The sequence below is a fragment of the Rhinolophus sinicus genome, chromosome 1 (genome assembly GCF_057876585.1).
Source record: "Rhinolophus sinicus isolate RSI-liver-muscle chromosome 1, RSI-T2T, whole genome shotgun sequence".
NCBI lineage: Eukaryota > Metazoa > Chordata > Mammalia > Chiroptera > Rhinolophidae > Rhinolophus > Rhinolophus sinicus.
The window spans coordinates 55,911,701-55,936,534 of NC_142501.1; the positions used below are offsets into that span (position 1 = coordinate 55,911,701).

General features: G+C 50.9%; 2 protein-coding genes across 2 annotated transcripts in view; both read left to right on the forward strand.

The window, feature by feature from the left end:
• The window catches only part of HOXC4 (homeobox C4), a 37,833-nt gene extending 14,275 nt beyond the window's left edge, over positions 1–23,558 (forward strand). Inside the window, exons 2-4 of the mRNA XM_074325604.2 lie at positions 20,518–20,627; positions 20,706–21,919; positions 22,413–23,558. Of these exons, the coding sequence (XP_074181705.1) occupies positions 21,481–21,919; positions 22,413–22,768 (795 nt within the window). The 5' untranslated portion in view covers positions 20,518–20,627; positions 20,706–21,480 and the 3' untranslated portion in view covers positions 22,769–23,558. The remainder of the gene's footprint in view (positions 1–20,517; positions 20,628–20,705; positions 21,920–22,412) is intronic.
• Positions 164–7,384, forward strand: HOXC5 (homeobox C5). The gene is made up of 2 exons (XM_019724368.3): positions 164–1,849; positions 2,546–7,384. The coding sequence occupies exons 1-2, from the start codon at positions 1,396–1,398 to the stop codon at positions 2,758–2,760; spliced, it is 669 nt and encodes a 222-aa protein (XP_019579927.1). The 5' UTR covers positions 164–1,395; the 3' UTR covers positions 2,761–7,384.
• Positions 23,559–24,834: the final 1,276 nt, after the last annotated feature.

Below are 24,834 nucleotides of genomic sequence, written 5' to 3' on the forward strand. Positions count from 1 at the left end.
AAAGGCAGGCAGGAAAGAATATGACTTGGGGCTAGGGGAGAGGGGTCGGAAAGGGCCGAATGGCGGCAAAGCCCCGGCCACGGGCTGTGAAGGTAGCCCAGACGCCTGCCCTGCCCACCCCCATCCCTTCACCCCCAGCCAGGTCCTTTCTGAGCTTTCAAATAGCTCAGAAATTGCTATCTGGTGGACCTTGTGGATCCAAGTCCCTGGAGAGCCTGGTCCAGAGGCCTTTTCCCCATAGGGCACAAAAGGGGCCTTTTCCTCTGCCCTACTCATAAAACATTTGTGGAGACTTGAATCTTACTTCTCCGTTCCCTCAATTAACATCTATTTTCTATCCAAAATATCTGGCATAGGTACCACTTGAGGGTCATACACAGGGAGGCAGAGCAGTCCTTCAGGCTATTGTGTCTGGTTACACACACACACATACACACACACACACACACACAATTGAAAATTGCCTAGTTGCCACTCTGGGGTCTCTGGCATGGTGAGGAGGTCTACTCAACTCTTCTGGCTCCTCACCTCCAGGCTCATCCCAGAGTCCTCAGCACTCAGCCTCATTACCCCCACACCCCACCCCATCTAGTTCTGCCCACCCAGGACCATTTCTGTCTACCTTTCCAGAGGCTTGGTTCACTTTTCATGCTGACAAGCACCTCCTTGGCAGTAGGAGGGCCTTGGGATCCCCAAGGAGAGGGACCTCCACATTTGGTTTAGAGAACCTGAGATAAGCCCCTCAGATGTCCAACCTGGACAGGTACCCCTTACCTAAATCCCCATTCCTCAGCTATTTTTGAAGATAGGAAGGCCATTGGGGTGGAGAGGATGGAGCTATCTATTACAAAAAAACCTTCAGTTCATCCCAAATGAGGCCCCATCTTTCCTTAAAATTAAAAACAATGTAAAAGGCCATTTCAGAGGTTTGTTGCAGCAACAACCAGCTTCTCTACAGGCTAGAAAACCCAGCGGCCTGGAAGGCAAGCCGGCGTGCCAGACTGCAATTCCTTTAAGTAGGCACCAGGTGTCGCTGTGGGCTCGTTGTCCCGGCTACCCCCCAATTCCAAGAACCATTTTTTTTTCTCCCCCTTCTCTCTTTCTCTCTCACTCCCTCTCCCCCTTGGTTGGGCTTTGCCAACATATCAAGATGCGTTTCGCCGGCTTCCATCACTAACCTCCCGGAGGTCATCAAGCCAAATTTATGAGTGGCCGCTCGAGTCACGTGACTCTATTTAAGGCTCCCTTATTTGGGAAGAGCGCATAGGATAAAGAAAGAGATATCTCCACCTATAAATTGTGCACTTTGGAGAACAAAAAACCCCTCAACTTCAAAGAGTCACAAATCACCCTTAATCAAAAAGGGTGCAGAAATTTTTTTGGGCCCTCCCCGCCATGAGCTCCTACGTAGCCAATTCATTCTATAAGCAGAGCCCCAATATCCCTGCCTATAACATGCAAACTTGTGGGAACTATGGATCGGCCTCAGAGGTGCAGGCATCCAGGTACTGCTACGGCGGATTGGACTTAAGCATCACTTTCCCACCGCCTGCGCCTTCCAACTCTCTCCACGGGGTAGACATGGCTGCCAACCCCCGGGCTCACCCCGACCGCCCCGCCTGCAGCGCCGCGGCCGCTCCGGGACACGCTCTGGGCAGAGATGAAGCGGCTCCTCTGAACCCCGGGATGTACAGTCAGAAGGCGGCTCGCCCAGCGCTGGAGGAGCGAGCTAAGAGCAGTGGGGAGATCAAAGAGGAGCAGGCGCAGACAGGGCAGCCTGCCGGACTGAGCCAGCCACCGGCCCCGCCACAGATTTACCCGTGGATGACCAAACTGCACATGAGCCACGGTAAACTTTAGGACTTCATTTTGCGCGCTCGGGTCCGCCTGGGTTTTATAGGCCATGCGGGGCAAATAAAGAAAAAAAACCTGAGGCCATAAATTTTACGATCCAGGCATCAATGGCTCGTAAAACTGTCCACTAAAAGGCTTAGAGGCTGTGTGCGCCCAAATTTACGACGACATAATTGGATCATAGGAACAAAACGTGTATAAAAGGCAATATTCAATTTTTGGGGGAGAGGGAGGGAGTTAAAAAAATAGAGGGATCTAAAGGGTGAGGAGCGCGGGGCTCCAGAGCGGGGATCCCCCCGCGGCTCCCTCCCTCCCCTGTGGAGCCGGCTCGGCCGGCGCTCGCCGCTCCGGAGGATTCCAGCGACTCGGGAGGGGCGGGAGGGGGGTCCCCGGTGCTCGGATCTCGAGGGTGCTTATTGTTCGGTCCGAGCCTGGGTCTCTCTCTCCCCCCACCCCTTAGCCCCTCCGGCTGTTGAGTGAAGGCTGCGGAGGAAAGTTTCCTGCCTGGGCGGAGGCGCCTCTCCCGGGGCTGGGCTGGGCTGGGCCGGGCCCGCCTGCGGCCCGCCGGGCCTGTCTCGTCCTGCTTGCCTCCTCTCCCTCCCGCCGCGGGTGGGGGCCTGGGGCTGGGCTGGGGACGCTGGGGCGCTGTACGCTATTCACCCCTTCCTGGCTTGGGGGGTTTATATTCCAGAGACCGACGGCAAGCGGTCCCGAACCAGTTACACGCGCTACCAGACTCTGGAACTGGAAAAAGAATTCCACTTTAACCGCTACCTCACTCGCCGCAGGCGCATAGAGATCGCCAACAACTTGTGTCTCAACGAGAGACAGATCAAGATCTGGTTCCAGAACCGCAGGATGAAGTGGAAGAAAGATTCCAAAATGAAAAGCAAAGAGGCTCTTTAGAGGCAGCGGGGAGGCCCGCCGAAAGCACCCCGAGCCCGCTTTGCTCCCCGCGCCTTTCCTTTTCGGGTTTCCTCTCTATATATTTTGGGGCAAGGGCGGTGGCTGGAGCACCGGCTCCCGGGCCTCACAGACAAAAGCGCTTTCCCTTGGCATTCTGCATCCCCACCGACCCCAGGTTCCCACGGGGCTGCCCGCGCTGTCTGGACTCCCCACAGTTCTGCTCAGCACCGGGACCCAGGGCAAGCTCCACAGGGGTTCCCCTGGGGCTGTGGCTTACGGGTTGGCACTGACCGAACCCGGCCTGGGCCGCCTCTCAGGCTTCCAGCCCCAGCGTGGCCCGCTTGAGTTAAGGTGGGCCCTTCAGGCGCCGCAGGCCCCGCGCCCCGACCCTCCGGCCTCGCCCTCTTCTTTGTTCCGGGTTTAGGCTGGCCAGGCCGGAGAGAGAGGGGTTGTGCCTGGGGGAGTCGGGCGCCAGACTGGGGAGGGGGGTGGCTTCAGTGTAGCGACTAAACTCTAGATGTTCATTTTATAATAATTTGCATATGAAAAGGGGGAGATGACTGAAAGTCCGCTAGGGCCCCCTTGGTTGACCTACGCTCTCCAAACCTTCTCCCCCAACCCCAAAGCCTGAGAACTTCTCCAGCCTACACCCTCTGCATGCCCTCTCAGGCCCGTAGCCTCAGACCACTAGCTAGCTCAACTATTTGGATTCCCTACCCCAGGGACACCAGCAAGCGGTTCTGGAGGCTCCTGGCTGCCCAGTAGTCCCTGCCATGACTTTCTGTGCCATCCTGCCCCGTCACTATTGTACAACTATTTATTGACTCCAGGTCTTTCCTGAAACTATATTTTGTCATATCAAATAAAGACAAAGAGAGAACAGGACTAAAGATGCAGCAGATCCTCTTTGTTTGGGGCATGTATTGGGGCAAAATTGTCTAAATGGTCTGTGGAGTGTAGGGAGGTGGCCCACAGCCTTTAAACTTCGTCTTTAAAGGAATTTTTAGGAGCTTCTGGGGATATTGAGACAAGGGAGGTGAAACTGAGCTCCTATCCTGATCCCTGGCTTCAAGAAGGGCCTCTGGGGCACCCAGAGTGGAGGGCACCCAGGCCACCTGTACTGGCCTGTCCCCTGCTGTGGCTATCCAAGGCATGCAGGCCTTGCACCCCATTCGCACCTTGGCTGAGTGGATTCGAGGCCTCTAGACTGGCAGCGACCCTCACTGCATGCCAGAACTAATCTGTCACCGCACTGCTCAGATTCAGGCCCTTTTTGGTCTCTTAAGACCCAGGACTAAGTGGTCCATGAGGGGTATCACTGGACATAGAGGGAGAACTGAGCCCTCAGCCTAAGGGCCCATTTGGACTCAGAAGGATCCTCAGAAAGAGTTGATACTGCTGGGGGAGTTGGAGGAGGTGTGGCTCAGCTTTCTCAGATACTGGGGAAGAGGGAATAGGGAGGGCAATATGACTGGCAGGAAGGGTTCAGACTGTATCCCCCACCTTCTAGGGCACAGGGTTATGCAGGACAAATAGCTGGGAAAGAAGCCACATAGACCAGTGCCTGAGTGGTGTCTGTTTGCTATCATTTATCTCAGTCTCTGGGATTTTGTGTAGGGGGGGTGGGCTAAAGAGAAGGGGAAAAGACAGATAATTCAGGTGGTGCCTGAGGCTGGCCTAGGCCCAGGCTCTGCTCTGCTCTGCTTGACTCTTGGGATGGAATGGGGGAGGAAGTACTTTTAGGAGAAACAAATGTGGGAAGGGTCCATAAAACTTTACAGCATTTCCTCTCCTGCCTCCCACAATGGGGTGATTTCCTGGAGCCAAGCCTAGGCCCCCCACTCTGGGACAGAGGTGGGGTGGGGAGAGGTACAGGAGCTGGGCAAGAAGGCTGCTCCAGCAGCCCAGAGGGAAAGAGAGCAGAGAGGCTCTGGGGAGGAGCAAGGGAAATATTTATGATTATTAATTCGGATGCTCCTTGGATTTATTATAAGGGCTGACCTCCGCATCCTACTGCCTAAGCTACCTGTCTGTCATTTTTTAAAAGACCCAAGAACCTTTCCTTACCCCATGCCTAGCACGTAGGAGGTCTCACCAAATATTTATTGAACTGCACCCATTGCTGCACCCTTCTTCTTCACCCTTACTCAGTCCAGGTTAGGGCACCCGTAATGTTTCTCCTCCACTAGCACACAGTGTAGTCCACCCAGCCCAGCACCAACTTATCTCCTCTCAATCTCCCCCTCTCTCTCTCAAATAAAATGTGTAATTTTCTTCAGGGAGTTATTTTAATTTTTTCTCCATGCTGAGTAAAACTATTGGACGAGCGGTGAAGCGTGGAGAAGTACTGGCGTCTCCAATGGGTAACAGTTAACTAAGAAAGAGGCCGTGGCACCCGCCATCACCCGCCCCAGCCTCCCTGGCTGCCGAGGCCCTGCACTTCCTCCCCATGGGACGCACCGCCCCAGGGAGAGAACCAAGGGCTTTGCCAGGGTGAGGGCAATGTTGCTCAGACCCGCTGGGCAGGGCATATCAGCCCTACCCTGCACTGACGGCCTCCTCCCCACAGGGTTTGGGCCTCTCTTTCCCTAGAGGAGCTGGAGGACTGACTCAAGTTGGCCAGGCTTGGGTAGACGCAGCCATGCCTGCCTGTTTTCCCCCTTTCCTGTCACAGTCTGCAGGTCTGCGCCCAGCCAGCCTCTGCTCCAGCGGCATCAGCAGCCACAACCTAGCCAGAGGCCTCGGACCTGCTCCCCTGCACTGGGAGTGGGTACAACCCAGACCCTTGCTTTCTCCCTGAGCAGAGGCTTCTACTTTGGAATCTAGGTCATTCCCCCACTAGCCAGCCTCCTGGAACAAGCTCCAAGTACCAGGGTTTGGCAATTGCTCTGGGGGAATTAGTGGAGGGGCTTCTGGGTTCCAAACAGAGACCATGGAGCCTGCCTCTCCACTTTGCCCTGAAACCCACCCCCTCTGGCAGTGAGAAAGAAGGGGAAGAAACGTGACTTACCTTCCCGGGGGAGTGGGAAGAGGGGGACACGGCCCACTCTGAGCAATTAGAGGAGAGAGGAGGAAAAAAAAATAGGAGGAAAAAAATATCAACACGACCTCGAAGGCGACAGGTCCTTATGGAAATAAGTAAGTAAATAAATAAGGATCCACCCTCTCCCCCCTCCCCACCCTGCAAGGGGGGTGTGGGGGTGGGGCAAAGGAGCAGCACAAGGGCTTTTTAGTGTAACTGAGCATTAGAGAAATACGCACTGCTTCTATGTGAATTTAGGAGTTTGAAACTTTTGGAGGTTATTTATGTGAATGGCCTGAAGGCAAGCCCGTGAGTGGCTCTTGGGGGACCACGTGATGTCATTAAACCAAGTTTTATGGTGTAGGGAGAGCTGACAAACCCACAATATATTTACATCATATATAATCTTAACTGTCCAGCCACGCAGCTGCTGGTGAGGTTTAATGCTAGGACAGAGGGCCTGGCAGTTAGAGGGGATTACGGCGCTGGGGATGATGGTGAGAGGTTACATCTTTGAAAATGAATCCCAGGCGAACGCTGTAAGTTAATTTTCTCTCTCTGACCCTTTCTCCCATTTACCTAATCTTCCCCCTCCATGAGAGAAGGCAGTTCCCACTCATTAAGGGGAGGGGAAGAAGGCCTTCCCAGGCATCCCCAGGCTGGGGTGGGAGAAGAGAAAAAGCCGCTGGGAGGTAAGAGGATGGGGGAGCTTGTCTCCCCAGACCAGCCCTCCCTCCCTGCTCCTTATTCCCTCCAGCAACTGGGATAAAGAAAAGCCTGGGTTCTTTAGAGCTCCATGACCCTTTCTCCCTCCTCAGTTAGGAAGAAAGACAGTGGTAAACACATGGGTGTTTGGTGTTTGGAGGAGTGTGTAAACTCTGGGCGCAAGTGCAAAGTGCCTCTGGGACCCCCTGATCCAGGGAGGGGCCAGTGGCCCAGAGCCCAGGCAGGGTGGGCAGCTGGGGAGGGAGACAGAGAAGGAGGGCTTTGAGACTTCTGAGCCCACAGATTGCTACCTAAAATGGCAGAAGCATCTTGAAGGTGGCCAATTGAACCCCAGACATCCCAAAGCATCCTCTCCCTCCTCACCACCAGGCCTGGGTGGGCAGCTGTCCCAACCTCTCTGGGACCAGTGTGATTTCATGCCTCTTCCCCCAGCTGTTGGGGCCTTTCCTGGCATCCCTAACCCTTTCCTGAGGTAAAATTAGGCCATGGAGGCCTAGAGGTTCCTGCTGTGAGTGGAGTGTAAGTGGGTGGGAGGATGGAGGCAACAGTCCTTCCTAGGCTGGCCAGGAAAGCACCCCAGCCCTAAGGAGACAGTGTCTTCTGGGATGGAGCCATCAGGGCCCAATGTGGGCATGGTGCCCTGGGACCAATCTCAGGCTGGGGCTCCCTTCAGGTTTCTAGGAAGGAGCAGCAGAGGCATCAGGCAAGGGAGGCACGTGTCCTCCACACCTGTGAGTGAATACCCTTCGGTGTGTCACCCAGATCTAAGCCAGGAAAGCGACAATGTATGAACTCAGGCTCCTCCAAGGGGACAGGCCAGAATCTCCAGGGAATAAAGACAGGGTAGAAGGCGGGCCCATGAAGGGCAACTTTGGAAAGTGGAAGGGAGCGGAGGGCGCGAGCCAGGTCTGCACCTTCGGGGAGGCGGGGGGGGGGGGGGGGGGGATGGGGGGGTGTCGGGAAGGAGTGCAGCCTTGGGGCGCGAGGGGTTCTGGGCACCCGCTTTGTGAAGAGGTGCGTTTGGGGAATGCGGCGAGTACGCTGTTAAGCTTGCCCCCGCCGCCCAGAATACTGAAGAAGAAGCAGGGATCAAGCAGAGACGGAGAACCCAGGCAGACTCTGTGAGGGTGAAAGGGGACAGAGACCCAAAGACACCGGCGTCTGAGCCGGAACCCCAGTCCTCGCTCTAGCTGTCTATTGCCTGAGTGAGGAGCGCGGGCGCCGGGCGGGAATACTCCCCCGACGCCTTCCTTCTTGGCCTCACTCCCTCGCCAAGACTCGACTTCCTCATTTTTCCTCCCCACTCTTTTATTTCCCGGGGAAGACTCAGGATCCCAGAGGATTCTCCCCAGCAGACCATCTGAAAAGTTAACTCTCAGGTTCTCCCTTCCTCATTATCATCCCTCCTCGACTCTGTCTTCTCCACCAGTTTGTGATTTTTGAAAGGTTTCTGAAAACTTTCCATCCAAGCAGCAGAGAAATGGAGTTTCCCTCGGTCACGAACGACTCTTCCTTCCCTCCGACCTCCCCAAGGACTTAGGGAGCGAGTCTAAGAGCGAGTCTAAATTCTTTAACTAAGAATTTAGCCAGAGCCGAAGACCCCACACCCAGGCAAGACTCGCAGGCCTCCCTGACTCCTGGCCAAATCTCAGTCCCATTCCCTTCCGCTTCTTGTAGAGGGGTGTATGCGTGTGCTTCTGTTTTACAGATTTACACCGCGTCTCTTGGGGGTGGGGGGCGGTGCTTCTGACTTCTTAGTCCCCTTTTCTTTTTCCTAAGAAATTCCATTTAAATATCACCTTCTTTTCCTCCCCCTAGTAATAATAGATCGTCCTTCTTTTCAAATAATTTACATCAGCTAGTTTTTTACTGTTTTGTAGGTCAAATACAAATGGAAGTAGGACGAATACAAACGGGGCCTAAGGTTCTTGGTTTTCCCACCTCTCCCCGCCCCCAAGTCCGAATTGTGGGGGGGCGGTGTCTCTGGAGCGAGGGATGGGCGGTCAATGAGGTGCCAAGGTGCCCTAGCCAACCCGGAAAGCTTTACATTCTGTTCCTAAGTCTTTAACCCTAGAAGAGGTCAAACAACCAATCAGGAATGTGTTAAGCAGGGTCACATGCCCCCCACCAACCAATCAGCCAAAAAGTACTTAGTCTGCCTCGCCCTACCCCTCCAACTCCTTTTCCTCGCTCTCTCTCCCCACCACCCTCTTTAGCTCCTGGGTCTGTCTTATCTCAGATGGGAAGGGGGTGAATGAGGCTGAAAATATTCTAGTCCCCTGCTTCTGTCCCGGAACCAGCTCTGAGGAGTCTTTGGCTTGTGTTATATAGTTCTAACAAAGTTGTACCTCGAAGTCAATCTCAATTATACCGGGATCTGAAGTTGTCAGGGTGTCCTCTGGATTGCTCCCATTTTGGCCTGTGCAATCATACCCAATTCTCTGGGCTTTATAGATGTGGACTCTAGAGTAGGCTGTGCAGCAAGTGTGGTATGAACTCCAACCCTGAATTCAAATGCGGACTGTGATTATTCCCTGTACAAGTACTCACCTTGTACAAGTTTTCATTCTCTTCTGATCTTCTTGGAGACAGGTGGAATGATTAGAAGAGACTTCTTTTGATTTGTGTTTTTGGAAATGCTTCAGGAACCATTAGCTTTATCAAACTGCCCCTGGCATGGTTGGGGGGAAGGGAGCAAAAGTGGAGACTTTTTGAAAGTTGTGTTTGGTACCTGTAGCTTTTGAATAATTTTGAGCTAGTTGAATGAAGGATTCTGGGAAGGGGAGTAAGCACAGAACACCAGGACTCCCCATATTAAACAGTGGACGCATTTGCTTGAGTCCCTTTCTTTTCCATTCCTTTAACAAGATGTAAATAACAATAGACTACATGATAATCCTGTGTCTTGGTCAATTGCTATCAAAGGACACGGCCACTGAGGTGTTGATTTTGGTGTTTATGTTTACGTGGGTGTGTGTATGACAGAAGTGTTTGTGTTTCCTGAACATATTTGGGCTGGCCCCTGAGCCAGTCCACTCATGGAGTGGGTCCAGATGCAGGCATTTCTCCCCTCACTGCCCCCCCACCCGCCCAAGTCTTCAGGGCTTTGTTCTATGGTTAATTTTCTGGTTAAGCTCCCCTCTCCTCCCCTTCTCCTTCTGATTTCCTGCCCTCTTTGAGCTGACTGAGGGGTAGGAGTTCTGATGGGCTTGTGCCACCCAGACCTCTAAGCCCTCTTCTGGGGGTGCCAAGGGTGTAGGGCTGCGAGGGGTAGCCTAGTTTGAGTTGAGCTTTGTCAGCATCCTCCTGCTTGTTTGCCTTCTGGGTAGGGCTGATTTAGGCCCGGTGGGAAGGATTGACTGTGCAGCCAGAGGGAGGGCAGCTCTTCTCAGAAACCATCAAGCCCCCACTTCCCAAATCACCTTCAATCACACTGCTCCATTGACCTCTTTCATGAGTTAGAATGAAAGCACATATACTTATTTTCCCCTGCTAGATAGTATGATAGTCTTGTCCGAGACCAAACCTCACCTCCAGTGGATTTCTCACACTGGAGTTTCCAGATTTCATGAAGTTGGAAAAAGAAAGATAGGAGGGATTGGCAGTCTAAGCAGGCACTGAGAAGAGAGAGTTTATTGCCTCAATCCCTCCTAATATCCATGCAAACTTTATCTGTCTCTTTGACTCTCCTTCTCTGTGTTAATTGCTGTGGGCTGAGTTTCTGATTTGAAACAGCATCGTCCTGGGCTTCAATTCCATGTTTTACTGAGGAGACAAACACCACTCTGAGCCTCCTTCTCAGTGGGACTGGAGACCCTAAAGCCCTTCGAGGTGGAGAAGGGAGAGAATCAGGACCCTAAGCTAAGGCTTTTGGGATTACAGATTCAATTTAAGGAAGAAACTAGGCTGCTAGAGGGCCAAGAAAATCATACCCCCTTTTATTGTGCCCTTGTAACCCAGAATGTTGTGTCTGTTCTGATAATATCTCCTTCATGGCTTTGATGGGGCCCCAGAAGCCCAAGGAGTCTGGACTGAGGAACTGGGATGGTCGAGATTTCTTGGTCCTTGAATCCTACAGAACAGTGGTGTCCATCTCTCACTCCCGTTCCTAAGGCTCACTGAGGGGCAAAAGAGAACCGAGACACCCAGGAGGAATCACCTCCTGGGAGGGCGGGGGTGAAATTTAGGACTTGGGAAAGTTGCACTAGGTAATCCAGCACCTTGTTCAGCCTCCGATGACCAGGCCTTAAAAGCTACAATAAGAGATTGAATAAAAGGCTCTAGGCATGCTGGGAAGCCAGTTCAGGGGTTGGGGGAGGCTACTTCTCTATACCTGACAGAAGTACAGAGAAAGATCTAACATGTATGGGCTAGGTGGAATGTGTGGGCTCAGTTCTCTAGAATCCTTCACTACTGCACATGCCACAGCTTTCAGAGAGGTAGAGTAGGCTGAGTTCTGCCCTAAAAAGATCCCTACTTCTCCCAGCCCTCCGGGCCCCAAATACCACACCTGAACATGCAGAAGCATATGTATGTGCCCAAGTGTGGTATGAAAGAGGTCTGAAGCCCACAGTAAACCAGCCTTGAACCAACTTCCCAGTCCTTGTGTTCCCTCGTTCTTCCCATATGCCCAGCCTGGAGACCATTTGTCCTACCCTCCCCACTCCGGCCCTCAAGCCCTGGGCAACTGTTGAGTTTCCTCCCTCTGCCTCTCTGGAAAACCAAAACCCTGGAGCATCCCCACAAATGGTGGCAGCCAAGCTCTTGATGACCTTTTCGTGTCCTGTTGGCCTGTTGGGTTGTGGGGGGTTGGAATGCAATAAGGGACTATGAGGCCAGACCATTATCTGATCAAATCTCCCTCTATCTTCTGTTCCAGGCTCAAACTCCAAATTTCGCAGGGCTGATTCTTTGCTTAGATGGTGGACAAAACTCTTGTCTAGTAAATACTTTTTTAGAAAGTAAACTTTCTGGCCAGAAAACCGTGTGTGTGTGTGTGTGTGTGTGTGTGTGTGTGTGTGTGTGTGTGTGTGTGTAGGGAGTAAGGGTCAGGACCCTCCTTTTAGATTGTGTCTCTCCCCCTCCTCTGGATAGAGGATAGGGGCGTGGGCCAGTGGAGGTTTTATTGAGGGTGCTTTTCCTGTTAGGAGTAGCAACCGGGTCATAAAAGCCTAGAGGAGGCTGTTTTGATCTGGTGACTTCTCAGGAAGTAGCATCTGAGGTTTTGCTTTGTAAATCACTCTCCCCCAATCTGGCTAGTTAGATTAGATTGCACTTCCCCAAGCCCACCTGGGGCCCCTCTATACCTCCCTTTCCCCAGTAAGCCAAAGGAGAAAAATAAAAGGAAATCCAGGGCTCCCAAAATCCTCCACCTCCAATAAGAAAGGGGCTCATTGGTGATTTTTCCCCCTCAAAGTTCCAGATTTAAAAATTGTGCAACCTTTCATTTTCTTTTATCCACTCAGCCCTTGGTCCCCCAACTTTACAATTGAAAAGGAACTACCATCAAAGACAATCAGCTTCTGAGTCTGGTGGTAGAGACCATGACTCCTGGGGGTTCTGCTCTCGTCTAAAGCTGCTGTCTTCTTATGACTCCTTTATGAGCCCCAAACCCCTTCTTGACAAGCTGGGACAAGGTATATAAAAGAAAGCTCATGAAGAGAGGGGATGAGAATGAGGCATGTAGAAGGGACCCCATCGAGTGCTATGTGAGTGGAGGAGACTCTGCAGTCTGTGACTGGTTTTATGTAATTAAGATGGGTACAAGGGTGTATGTGAAAGCCTACAGCCTGGTCACATTTCTCTCTAACTGAGCTGTCTCCAAACAAAATCATATTTTACCTAAATGGCTCCATTTTGTAATGTTAATGAGCCTTCCTTTCCTAAAGACACCCCAACTTCCCACCGATCCTTCCCCTGAGCCCGGGGCTAGGAAGCTGAAGGGCAAAGAAGTGAAGAGCCCTCTATTTCCATCTCAGTTTGGGCTCCATAAGTCAGGACGCTTTCAGGCCCAGGCATCAGGGCTCCTATCCACTGTCAGAGAAATGCCCCCATATGCCGGAAATGAGGCCATAGATTAAATGAGTTCCTGGGCCCTCTTAGCACTTTTATAGGCTCTAGTTTACCTTCATTTATTTCCCAAAGAAGTCTGGGCTGGGATATCCCAAACCCAGAAGCACTAGAGAATTGCCCTCATTCCTAGGACTCCACGCAAATACATGTGTCTTTATAGAGAGCTGAGCAATCCTTTAGCTGTACATGTGAAAATGTATTTATAGATCGCTCTATGTCTCTATAACAGGATGTATGTTTTATATCCCTCTCTATTCCACATTTAAATGCAGATTTATAGATCTCTAGATTTATAGATCCACAGTGAACATAACAGTCCTCTGTCGAATTCCTGTGCGCATATTACCAATCTTTCTATAGTGTTGGATGTATATGCTAGGATGTATTGGTACAGCTCTCTCTAAACATCTAGATGAATATTTGGTGTGTTTTTTCTCACTTGAAAAGAACTATGCATGTTGCTAGATCTCTATTTTGAAAATTTCATCTAGATTTATGCAAGGACCCCAACTCATAAAATAGCTACATATTGAAGCTGCATATTTGGAGATCTTTATAGTCTTTGCAGCTTTGCTGCAAACTTAAATATTTGAGCATATATTTAGAGATGGTTCCATAATGCATATATCTATATGTAAGGGCATGGATCTCCCTCTGGAAGGATTTAAACTTACTGCATCTCTCTGTCTCTCTATCTCTGTGATCAATAAAGACATCAGGTGAGTGGGGACGGGGAGCAAATATCTTTTGATGTTTTACTTATTAAAGAGAGTGGTGCTGTTTCTATCTCCAAGGCTATCTTCAAATGTAGTCCAACTGAGTTATCTGATCCCTGAAAACCCACTGTAGGGACAACAGCCTCTCTCCAGGCTGTCCCTGTGACCTGAAGTCCCAGCCCAGGCTCCCCAACCTGCAGTACCTCCTAAGACAGCCAGTAAGGAGAAGGGGAGAGAAGAAAGGGGAGAGTCCATCAGCCCAGCTCCTCTTGGCTCCCAGGGTGGAGAGGCTGACAGAGGCACAAGAGTCCCTGTCACAACCCAACTGGGCCTTTGACATTTCGGGCAAAGGGTGTTCAAGTCCCGGACTATTTTTGTAGTGTGCCCAAATAATGCCAGGGTCACTGCCCGACCCGTCGGTGCCCCCTCCCCAATTGTTCTTGGTGCCCAGGGCCCAATTAAGCGGCCGCCCGGCTCCCAGCAGCCGCGCTCTTATCGGCGGGATTGATGCCTCGGCGGCTCCTGTATATCATTTCCAAGATTTTTTCTGTCCAACTCCTCGGCTCCTTTGGCTTCCGCGGCTTTGACTAATGATTGCTACAGATGCCAACGTCTCCAGAATCCTAATAGCCAGGCAGGCGGACTCTTATTTACCCGGCAACATTGCTGTGGGGGGAAAAGGGTTGGGGGAGCAGAGATTGGGGTGTTGTAGATTCGGGGACAGGGAGAAGGTTGTGACCAACACAAGTTTCACTGAACTTCTTCCCCAGTGAGAAAGACATTCCCAACTCTCTCCTCTCCCAGAGGAGGAAAATATAATCATAAAATACTGCTAATAGTAACTCACTCCTTGCCTCTTTGGAAAGGATCAAAGAATGAACAGGCCATGGGAAAATAATCAGAGAAGTGTTTATTAGTTGTAAATAGATGAGACATTAAGCGGGATAACCAGTGGTTTGAGGAGGAAAGTTTTCTTTTTTCTTCTGGAGGAGGAAATGGGAGAAGGAGCGCCTTTTCTTTTATTTCATGTCTTCCCCTTCCGATCCCCACCCCAAATCTACTCTACTCATAAATGAAAATTCCTCCCCTTTTCCCCTTCCTTCCCCTCACCTTCAGTCCCTCCGGCCGGTGTGTCCCTGGACTGAGGTGCCCGAGGCCGCTGCGGGTGCCCGCGGGGCTGCCAAGGCCGGGGCCTCTGTTTGGGGCTAGAGAGCAACACTAGACCCCACGGCCAAGTGCAGGTTGGGGGCTCTGAGCCTCCCGCCCTGCGGTCCCGCTCGCGCTTAGTGGTAGAAAGTTATGGCCGAATTTGCTTTTCCGGGCGCTTCTGGGCCGCGGGCGCGGGACTGGGTCTTAGGGGACGTGGCGGGAGCTCCCTGCCAAGCCCGGAGCCAGGCATCGCGCTTCCTCAAGTCCCAGTGCAGACCTCGTAATACACCCCTCATCCGGGTGAGGAGGAGACACAGCACCTCGGGCAGCCTAGCTCCAGCCCAGGCGTGCAGTGCGAACTCAAACACGGACTCTTTCTCTATCAGAGAATAATGGAGCACAAAATAATTCAGAAAGGCGAATGGGCAGGACCACAGTCTCAGAGCCCCGCGTGGCGGGCCGGGTACAGACCCGGCCGCGCCGAGCCAGGGAGGACCATTTCGCTGGCGTGTAGGGCGAGGCAGCAACGGGACCGGACCGAGGCCGCCCGAGGGGCAGTCTCTAAATTACAGCCCGTCAGAAGGACCCGGAAAGACAAAAAGAGAGCCGAAAGATTTAAACAGTCGGAGGCAGAGGCATCCCGACGCGGCGAAAATCAATCACGTAATTAAAACCGGGAAAGGGCGAGGCCAGAGGCTGGGGGTCCGGAGTTTGGAGGAGGTGTCCAAGGTGCGGGCCGAGGCAGGCTAACGGCCGGGGAAGGCGCTGGCCCGCCCGGGCCGAGCGCCGAGGGGCTGCGGGCAAGTTTAGAACAGATCGCTATTGATTCCTGCTTGGCTGGGAAGAGCAAGCTGGGTGTCCTCTCCCAGGCCGGATCCTGAAGGCGCCGATGGCCCTTTCTCGGGCTCTCCCACTTTTATGAGGTTGTGGCGTGTGGTTAAGGACTGCTCCCTGGGTCCCAGCGGTGCCACCGATCTGCCTAGGCAAGTTTGTCTGAGAGCGCAGGTGGCACAGAGATACTGCCTCTGGGTTTCAGGGGATAGAGGGAATTGGCACCCTAGTTTCAGGTACTTACATATCGGCTTTGGCCTTGATTCCCCCACCCCAGGAATCGAGGCTTTTCTTTGGAGTGACTCCCATTTGTGGGCCCAGGCTTGGAAAAGGGATAGGGGGTGGATGGACTATTAAAGGGGAAATTTGGGGCTGAGCAAACTGGATCCCTTTGGGCAGGGGAGGAGAAAGAACAGTTCCTGGAAGAAGAAAATAAGGCACACAGGCAGCTCTATTTTGTTCTTGTTCTTGTTATTATGTTGATAATGGTAATGAGCTGGTAAGGCTGGGTCAGACGATCTCTATACAACCCTTTCTCACAGAGGCTTCTCTGGAGACGCCAAGGGCTCCTCAACTTGGTTGGGATTGGGGAGAATAAAATAGACTTTTCCTCTCTTCCCCTGCCCTTTCCTCCTCCCTCTCCCACTCCTCGAGAACTCCAGCAAAAAGGGAACCTTATAAAATCTCCATCACCCCCCCATCATTTTCCTCTGATGTCTCCAGTTCACTAAAATACACTGTATTTTGGGCATTGGGCTTTTGCGGGCATCCTTCTTATGAAGTTCGGCAGGCAGGCACACCAAGTCCTCCTGAATCCTGTCTCTGACCCTGGAGGAGACCCAGGATTCTTTTGCCTGCTCCATGGAATTCTCCCTCTATCTTTAGCCTTTCCCAGTCCTCTCCCTTCTTTGGTCCTGGGTACCTGATCCCATGGGTCTCTGGCAGCTCAGAGGCCAACAACAGATGCCCTCATCAACCTCCGAAAGGGTTCCCAGCTTCCTTTCATCTCCTTAATTCTGGGAGCACCAGGCTGGGAGCCCTTCATAAACTACCCTAAAGCCAGCCTAACTCCGGAATCTTTCAAAACCGCATTTAGGCTGCTTTAAAAGTAAGTCCTTTCCCCCTCTAACAGGAAAGTTCTGGTTACAAATCTCCAGCAGCGCATGCTTCCTATAGCCATTAAGTTAGAATTCTCAACAACAACAACAACAACAACATTCATAATAATAAGAATTAAAGCTTGCCATCAAAGGGAGAAAGGGACACCCTAGCCCAGGTTTTACTGGGGTTATAATCCGGCAGCCTTGGACAGGAGCGGGGGTCAGTGAGGCCAGGATGAGCAAGGAAGGGGGTGGGGAACCCAACCTCTAACTAACAATTCTAACAATTTCTCCAGCATAAAAATGAAACATCAAATTCGTTAGCCCAGGGCCTTCATTTTTCCCCTTCCACATTATAACTAGTTATTGAACTCGCTAGAAGATCTAAAGGCCATTTGCGAAGAGACAAATTTCAATGGAGTTTCTCCATCAATAACCCCATGGCAGTGACCTATTGGAACAAGTCAAACACCCGAGGTGAAATGCAGGTCACTCTGTCTAACCAATATTAAAATGCAGCCACTTTTTAAAAAGCCACTTTAAACGAGATTTGAGGAAAATTGAATTCCAAGGAAGGCAAAGCAAGGAGGGGGAAATCCACGAAAGGACCTTGCCTATGGTCTCCAAAGAAACAAGAGAAATTTCTTTAATATTTTAAAGGGGGGCAAATTAACATTCCATGATTGCTTTTTTTTTTTTTTGAGACTATAAGTGATTCCAGGAGAAAAAAAAAAAGGTTGAGCATTTTCTGGTGACACGTCTGGGTTATTAAAATCATTTTAGACCAATTCATTACTTTTACTGACAAGAGATTTAAGAAAAAAATCAATTAAGCATTTGCATATTCTTTTGCATACATTAGCCCTGCCTGCTGGCATTAGAAAGGGACAAAAACATACGTACATACATACATACACACATGCAGAAAAAAATTGGATAATAGTATTGCTTTAGTTTGGGGTTTTCAAGTTGCTTGGAGAAAAAATAAAAATGAAATGAATTGCTTGATTGCATACCATCTAAAAGTCAATTTATTTGAGGAAGAGGAAAGAGACATGTTTAAAATTTTAATCTCTAAAACAACAGCAACAGAAACCTCATACACACACCAAAAAATATCCTGCACTTCTAAGAACCGGGAAAGCAATGACTCTCATTTTCCTTCTCTTTGCCTTTCCAAGTCCTGAGTTGGTTCTCCCATTTATTTTTCCCCCTAGGAAAATCCAGGGAGTCTGAGAGGTGAGATTTTAATGCAGCACAGAATCTGTGGATCCGCTGAGGTCTCTCAGCCGGCAGCTTGTTACTGGGGAGGGGAGGAATATGGGTTATCCAACGGTCAGTATGGTAATCCGGGCACAATAAGGCCGTGCACACAATGGACACATATTTTTCTTCAGCGGTGTCAGAAGGGAAGCGCTTTGTACTGAAACATGTTTCCAAAAGAGAAACCAGATCAAGATTTAGAAAGGAGATGGGGTGGGGGGCATTCAGAGAGTGTTTGGAAGCTGGCAAAAGGTGGATAGAAAAATAAAAAATAAAATTGGGAGGTGGAGGGCAGAGCCGGGATGGAGAGATCCGTGGGCTGGCAAGACAGGAGGCAGAAGGTGAAGCACAGAAGGAGACAGGACCAGATACAGGATTCATCACAGGCGAGAGCCACTTTAGTCCCCCCACCCCATTAAGTCAATGCTAAGTGCAGGAGCCCTCCGAAGGAGGTTGATTTCTGTACTGGTAATAAGTGAAAATGTTTGTATGTGTGCATGTAGTGGAGTCTGGCTTGCTATTTTCCCCACATGTTAGGCGACTTCCTTGCCTATAAGAGCCCTAAGAGAGTTTTTTTTGTGTGTGTGTGGGGGTGTAAATGATGTAGATGAGTGTGGGTATATTTGGGGGAATCTCCCAGATTTCACTTTCTGGATGTACATGTTGAATTAACTGTGCAAACCTGGAATGAGAACCACACTTATTTATGGCTGCAAGGAGGCATTTAATATATTAATAAATTATATATATATATATATATATATATATATATATATATATATATATATATATATATATATATATATTTGTTAGCCATAATAATCAAAGACAGACTTGACATTCAGTTGGAGGCATCTGAACTCACTGTATCTACTTACACATACTGGCCCGAAGTGGGTTTCCTGCTTTAGCTCCTTCTACCCACCTGCAGGAGCTCAGAATCCTGGGGATTGAGGGTGCGGGTGGGCAATACCTTGAGGACTCCCTAACAAGCCCAGGAGGATGAAGAGATTGAAGAAGTGAGGGTTGAGGAGGGGGCAGGGCTGGTAGAAGGTAAGTGTGAGCGCTGGGAGGAGGAGAACCAGGCTAAGACCTCACCTCTTCAGGTGGGGGAAAGAATATTCCGAGCCATGATGGGGTGGGGCAGCCTGATCCAGGTGCCGGCTTGTAAGGGAGGTTGGGGGTGAGGCTGGAAGGGTTTCTCCTCCTTCAGCAACCCTCACCCTACCCTACCTGAGATCTCTGGAGCTTTGTTTCTCCCCATGGGGCAGTCTGAGGCTGTGGTTCAGACTTTCTGTAGGTCAACATTCAGCACTAGTTTCTCTTTGCCCTCTTCCAGAATCTTATAATCAACTCACCCCACCATCAATAATTACAAAAAATAAAACCCTCACACACCACACTCCAAACCACTACCAACCAAGCAGCAGCCTTCCCCTCCTCAAGGTCCCAAGTTCCAATTCCAACCAAACCAGCCAGTCCTCATGCACAGAGGCGTCCCAGATAGGAGTGGGCAGGGGTTCTCACCAACTGTGGAAATGTGGGAAGGCTGGTCCACCTCCAGGGAATTCCTGTTCTCTCACCCACCTGGTAGCAGTGGGGCAGGGCTCTGTCCTCTTGGGATATGCAGGGACACCCCCCCCAAACACCTGGTGCGCCTGGGGTGAGTGTGGGGGCCCTGAGCATTGGAGGAGGGAAGGTGGCCAGGGGCCCAGGACAAAATCAGCTCCTCTGGGCAGTGGCTGTGGCCCAGCCTCTTTCTCATCCCTGCGCTCAGGGCGAGCCCTAATTTGTAAGTGGGGACCGTCTCCTGCATCTCAAAGGTGGTGAGAGACAGGTTGAGAATCTCCCGCCTTCAGTCTCTCTCTCACGAGGGCTTTTTTTTTTCTCTTTCCCCTCCTCATTCCCTTAATTGCAGATGTTCTAATTAAACCCTCAAATAGTTGTTATGCCGTTTTAAAGGGTACTTATTCAAGTGTCAACCAGGCTGGGCTGGGAGGAGGCAGCGTAGGGCGGCGAATTAAAGGTAGATTGACTAATCACGGCGGCGATCATAATAATAAAATCAGAGGGAAAAAAATCACATTACGACTTTTCGTGGAAAGGAGGGAGCAGGCAGCCAGCGGCCGCCAGCCCTGCGCCGCCGCCGACACAAAGAGTGCGGGCGATTCCGCGAGACTGATTTATGACGTTTTACAGCCCTATAAAAGCTGTAGCGACGAGGCAAGCGCTCCTACCACCGCTGGCAGATTTAGTCTAATAAATAAAACATAAACAGTTAACTTTATGTGTCACTTTTATTGTTATCAAGTAAAATATAGCCGAGCCCCGGCAAGCTATGATTTTAAACTATAATTGTTATCAAGTACAACAAGGGGACCCGGCTCCCTCCCTGGGCTCTCCCTCCTGCGCCCCCCCCAACTCTGAATTATGGGATCAGTTAATTGGAATTGGTGGAATGACGTGGCCACCCCTAGCTGAGGGGGGGTTGGAAAGCAGCTCTCCTTGCCCCCTCCCTCCTCCATGGCCCAGCTACCCAAATACCAGAGTATTCCTGTAAGTGGCAGAGAGAGGGGGAGGAGGTGGGAATGGACTGGAGACCCCTAAGGCCCGCCCAGCCTCCCCAGCTTGCTTGGTGAGCTCACCCCTCAGCTTTTGGAAGGCAGCCTGGAGCTGGCCCTTGGGAATGTGTGTTTACATGTAAACACATGTGTTACATGGATACAATTCCTGGCCAGAAGCAGGGTTTACCCACACAGGCCTCCCTCTTAGCTAGGTCTGCCCTCTGTGGGGATGGAGAAGAAAGAGCTCCCAGGGCCTTGGCTGGGCACCATCACAGTGCATTGACTCCTGGCACCTTGCTCTCCTCTTTCCTCAGCTCCTTAGGAAGCAATCTTGGAGGTAGTTGTCGGAAAGCAGCAGGCCAGACGGAATGGAGAGTGGAAACAGCAACCAGCAGTAGAAGAGATCCTCTGTTCCTGGGCTGGGGTAGGGAGGGTCAGTGGGTACTAAGGGAGGGCAAGGCTTCTGAACTGTTTTTGCCAACCACTTCCTGTCTCTCTTCAGCGGGGCCTCTACCCCCAGACCTCCAGAAATGACGTCAGATCATTTGCATCCCGCTGCCTCTACCTCCCCGGTCTAGCTGGGACCCTGCCTCCCCGGCCCCATGGCCAGAGGGTTGGGTGAGTGTGTATGGAGAAAGGGGCTGGACTTTGGTATCCTTGGATGGGGGTTGGGCACCCCTGGCTCTTCAGCCACCTGGGCTCAGCCTGGGCCCCTCCCCATCCAACCTTCACTCCAGCCCTCATTCAACTTCCTCTTCCTGCGAAAGAGGGGCGCTGCCCGGTGACCTACACAGACTGAGACAGGATCGCCATGAATGGAGACCTCTGGAAAAGCTCAGGAGTGGAGGCCCAACGGGCCCACCCGAGGCCCAAGGGGAGACCCTGCGAGGGGGCTGAATCACAGCCTCCCGACTGCCCCCACCCCCAATGTCCAGCCTTTGGAGGGGAGCTGGGGGCTTCTCATTTCCTTTTGCAGGAGAGGGTTGTCAGTCGGCGGGGTATGCACTGGGGGCACCCCAGCCCCTGCCAGCCAACCCCACATCACCACCACCACCACCACCACCCCAGCATCACCACCACCACCACACACAAAAAAAAATTGGATACATTTTGAATAAAGCGATTCGGTTCCTTATCCGGGGACTGAGTTGCTCCGTGTGATTGGCCGGCGGAGTCACATGGTGAAAGTAACTTTACAGGGTCGCTAGCTAGTAGGAGGGCTTTATGGAGCAGAAAAACGACAAAGCGAGAAAAATTATTTTCCACTCCAGAAATTAATGATCATGAGCTCGTATTTGATGGACTCTAACTACATCGATCCGAAATTTCCTCCATGCGAAGAATATTCGCAAAATAGCTACATCCCTGAACACAGTCCGGAATATTACAGCCGGACCAGGGAATCGGGATTCCAGCATCACCACCAGGAGCTGTACCCACCACCGCCTCCGCGCCCTAGCTACCCTGAGCGCCAATATAGCTGCACCAGTCTCCAGGGGCCGGGCAATTCGCGAGGCCACGGGCCGGCTCAGGCGGGCCACCACCACCCCGAGAAATCACAGCCGCTCTGCGAGCCGGCGCCTCTCTCAGGCGCCTCCGCCTCCCCGTCCCCAGCCCCGCCAGCCTGCAGCCAGCCAGCCCCTGACCATCCCTCCAGCGCCGCCAGCAAGCAACCCATAGTCTACCCATGGATGAAAAAAATCCACGTTAGCACGGGTAGGCAACTTTGCTTTTTGCTCTCCCCCTCCCTCCCCTCTTCCCCAGTCCTCCCCACCCTCCCCGGCCCCCTCCGGCCCCCATCCTCCTTTCTATCCTTCCCCCTCTCTCTCCAGGAGCGACTCTGGGTTAGCACAATTGAACTGGATTTACGAGCGAGAATGGGTAATTACATCCCCCATAAATTTTATGGCTTAGCTACTCTGGGCAGTCCGAGCCATGTGCTACGATCTGTTATGTATGTGTGAAAACTATGCTCGCTTTCTAAGGGCGCATAAATAATTCAGTGTCGTTACAATGAGGATTCCCCTCTTATGACACTACAAAGTCTCCAGCTTCCTTCAACTTCTTTATAACCCATTTAGCTTGATGACTTTATTTCCACCACTCCCTCCTCCTGTTCTACAGAGCTGAGGTTGGGGTGAGGGTGGGGGGCGGGGAGCCTGCCGCCTCTGAACCCCACTATTTGCTTTTCCCCTCCCCATTCCCCCAGTGAACCCCAATTATAACGGAGGGGAACCCAAGCGCTCCAGGACAGCCTACACTCGGCAGCAAGTCTTGGAATTAGAGAAAGAGTTTCATTACAATCGCTACCTGACCCGAAGGAGAAGGATCGAGATCGCCCATTCGTTGTGCCTCTCTGAGAGGCAGATCAAAATCTGGTTCCAAAACCGTCGCATGAAATGGAAGAAGGACCACCGACTCCCCAACACCAAAGTCAGGTCAGCGCCCCCGGCCGGCGCTGCGCCCAGCACCCTCTCAGCAGCCACCCCGGGCACTTCTGAAGACCACTCCCAGAGCGCCACGCCGCCGGAGCAGCAACGGGCAGAGGACATTACCAGGTTATAAAACATAACTCACATCCTGCCCCCACCCCATGCCCCCATCCGCCCCTCACACACAAATTGACTCTTATTTATAAATTTAATATATATATATTTTGGTTCTTTTCTCTCTTCCTCCCACTTTATCCCTTGTCAATTCCAAACAGACAAAACAGATAAACAAACAAGCCCCCTGCCCTTCTCTCCCTTCCACCGTTAAGGACCCTTTTAAGCATGTGATGTTGTCTTAGCATGGTACCTGCTGGGTTTTTTTTTTAAGGCCATTTTGGGGGGTAATTTATTTTTTAAGAAAAAAGCTGCAAAAATTATATATTGCAAGGTGTGATGGTCTGGTTTGGGTGAATTTCAGGGGAAATGAGGAAAAGAAAAAAGGAAAGATTTTTAAGCCAATTCTCATCCTTCTCCTCCTCCTCCTCCTTCCCCCCTCTTTCCTTAGGCCGTTTGCATTGAAAATGCACGAGGGGAGGTTAGTGAGGGGGAAGTCATTTTAAGGAGAACAAAGCTATGAAGTTCTTTTGTATTATTGTTGTGGGGGGAGGCTGGGAGGAGAGGGGGGAAGACAGCAGACAAAGCTAAATGCATCTGGAGAGCCTCTCAGAGCTGTTCAGTTTGAGGAGCCAAAAGAAAATTAAAATGAACTTTCAGTTCAGAGAGGCAGTCTATAGGTAGAATCCCCCCACCCCCATTGTGGTTATTGTGTTTTTGGACTGAATTTACTTGATTATTGTAAAACTTGCAATAAAGAATTTTAGTGTTGATGTGAAATGCCCCGTGATCAATAATAAACCAGTGGATGTGAATTAGTTTTACGTCAATGTCTGATGGTTTCTTTTGACACCCCTCCTCCTTCTGGCCTGATAACACCCCATCTTTTCTATAGTTGCCTAAGTTTACTCTAAGCAAATACACAAATCTTAACTCTCAACTCCAGTTTTCCAATGTCCTTAGAAGAACCAGCTAGGGGGTTGGGACAGGGTATCTTCAGAAGATGAAATGTGGAAGATTATGGCTGATTTCTCGTGTCCCTTCCCTCTGAGTCTGCAGAGACTATATTCTCCTGGGGGTACTTAAGTGGAGATGGGAGGGGGGGTCTCACTTTTCTATAGTTAGGCACAGTGACTTGTGTTTGTCTATTTCCCTCTCCCCCCTTTCCCTTCTCTTTGCTGAGTAGGCCTGCTTAATTTGCAGACAAGAAGGAGTAAGATAGGGAGTAAGATAGAGAAGAGTTTTCATCCTTTAGGGCCCTTTAGGTTGAGGGATTAAGAAAGATGCCCCCTCAACATATGCATTCTCCTTAAAAGAAGAAAGATTTTGAGTTGGTGATTCTGAAGCAGCAAAGTGACCTGTCAGGATGGCTTCTCTGTTTGTTTAGACTTGGAAAGAAGGGTGAAGTGGAGGCCAGAGGCCTGGGAGGCCCCCTTGCATGGGTAGGCCTCAAAGCCTGATGCTTGCAGATAATGAAGAACTTTTATTTTTTCCCTAACTTTTATAATGGACCTGCCAGTTGTTGAGCAAAGACGCAGGGAGAGCCAGGGACCACCCGTCTTCCTGTAACCTTCTAGGTTCCGCAGGGCTGGGGGAAGGCTAGAACAAGACTGGCTGTAAATCATTTTAAAAAAATTGTTTCCTTGGGGCTCAAAAAATAAACAAATTAAGAAAACTGGTCTGGATTACTTGAGTAATTAATTTAAGGCAAAGGCTCCCAAATAATTCTGGTCCTGAAGACCAAGCTCTAAGCAAGGCCTGCTCAAATTTTTGCTTGTTTGTTGGAAGAAGGTAGGGGAAGAAGTTGGTGAGCTGCTCAGGCAATTTATCCAAATTTCAGGATAGAGGGCTATTAGAAGTGGGAGAGAGAGGGCGAAGAGATCTGGGGTACGTAGGGGAACCAGAGATACTCCTTTCCTCTATTCTCAAATTGTGGAGTAAAAGGCAACAAGGAGATCAAGTTGTGAAAATCTGTTTGGTGTGCTCTGGATTTATTTCTTCTTGTACCACTTGCTGACTGGTACTTGGAGTGGTGTGTGTGTGTGTGTGTGTGTGTGTGTGTGTGTGTGTGTGTGTGTGTGTTGG

What these genes read in the sequence shown, in the direction of transcription:
- HOXC5 (XM_019724368.3), top strand. Translation starts at nt 1,396, where the DNA reads ATGAGCTCCTACGTAGCCAATTCATTCTATAAGCAGAGCCCCAATATC. An exon ending in CAAACTGCACATGAGCCACG is followed by an intron (nt 1,850 to 2,545) that starts GTAAACTTTAGG and finishes TTTATATTCCAG; the next exon opens with AGACCGACGGCAAGCGGTCC.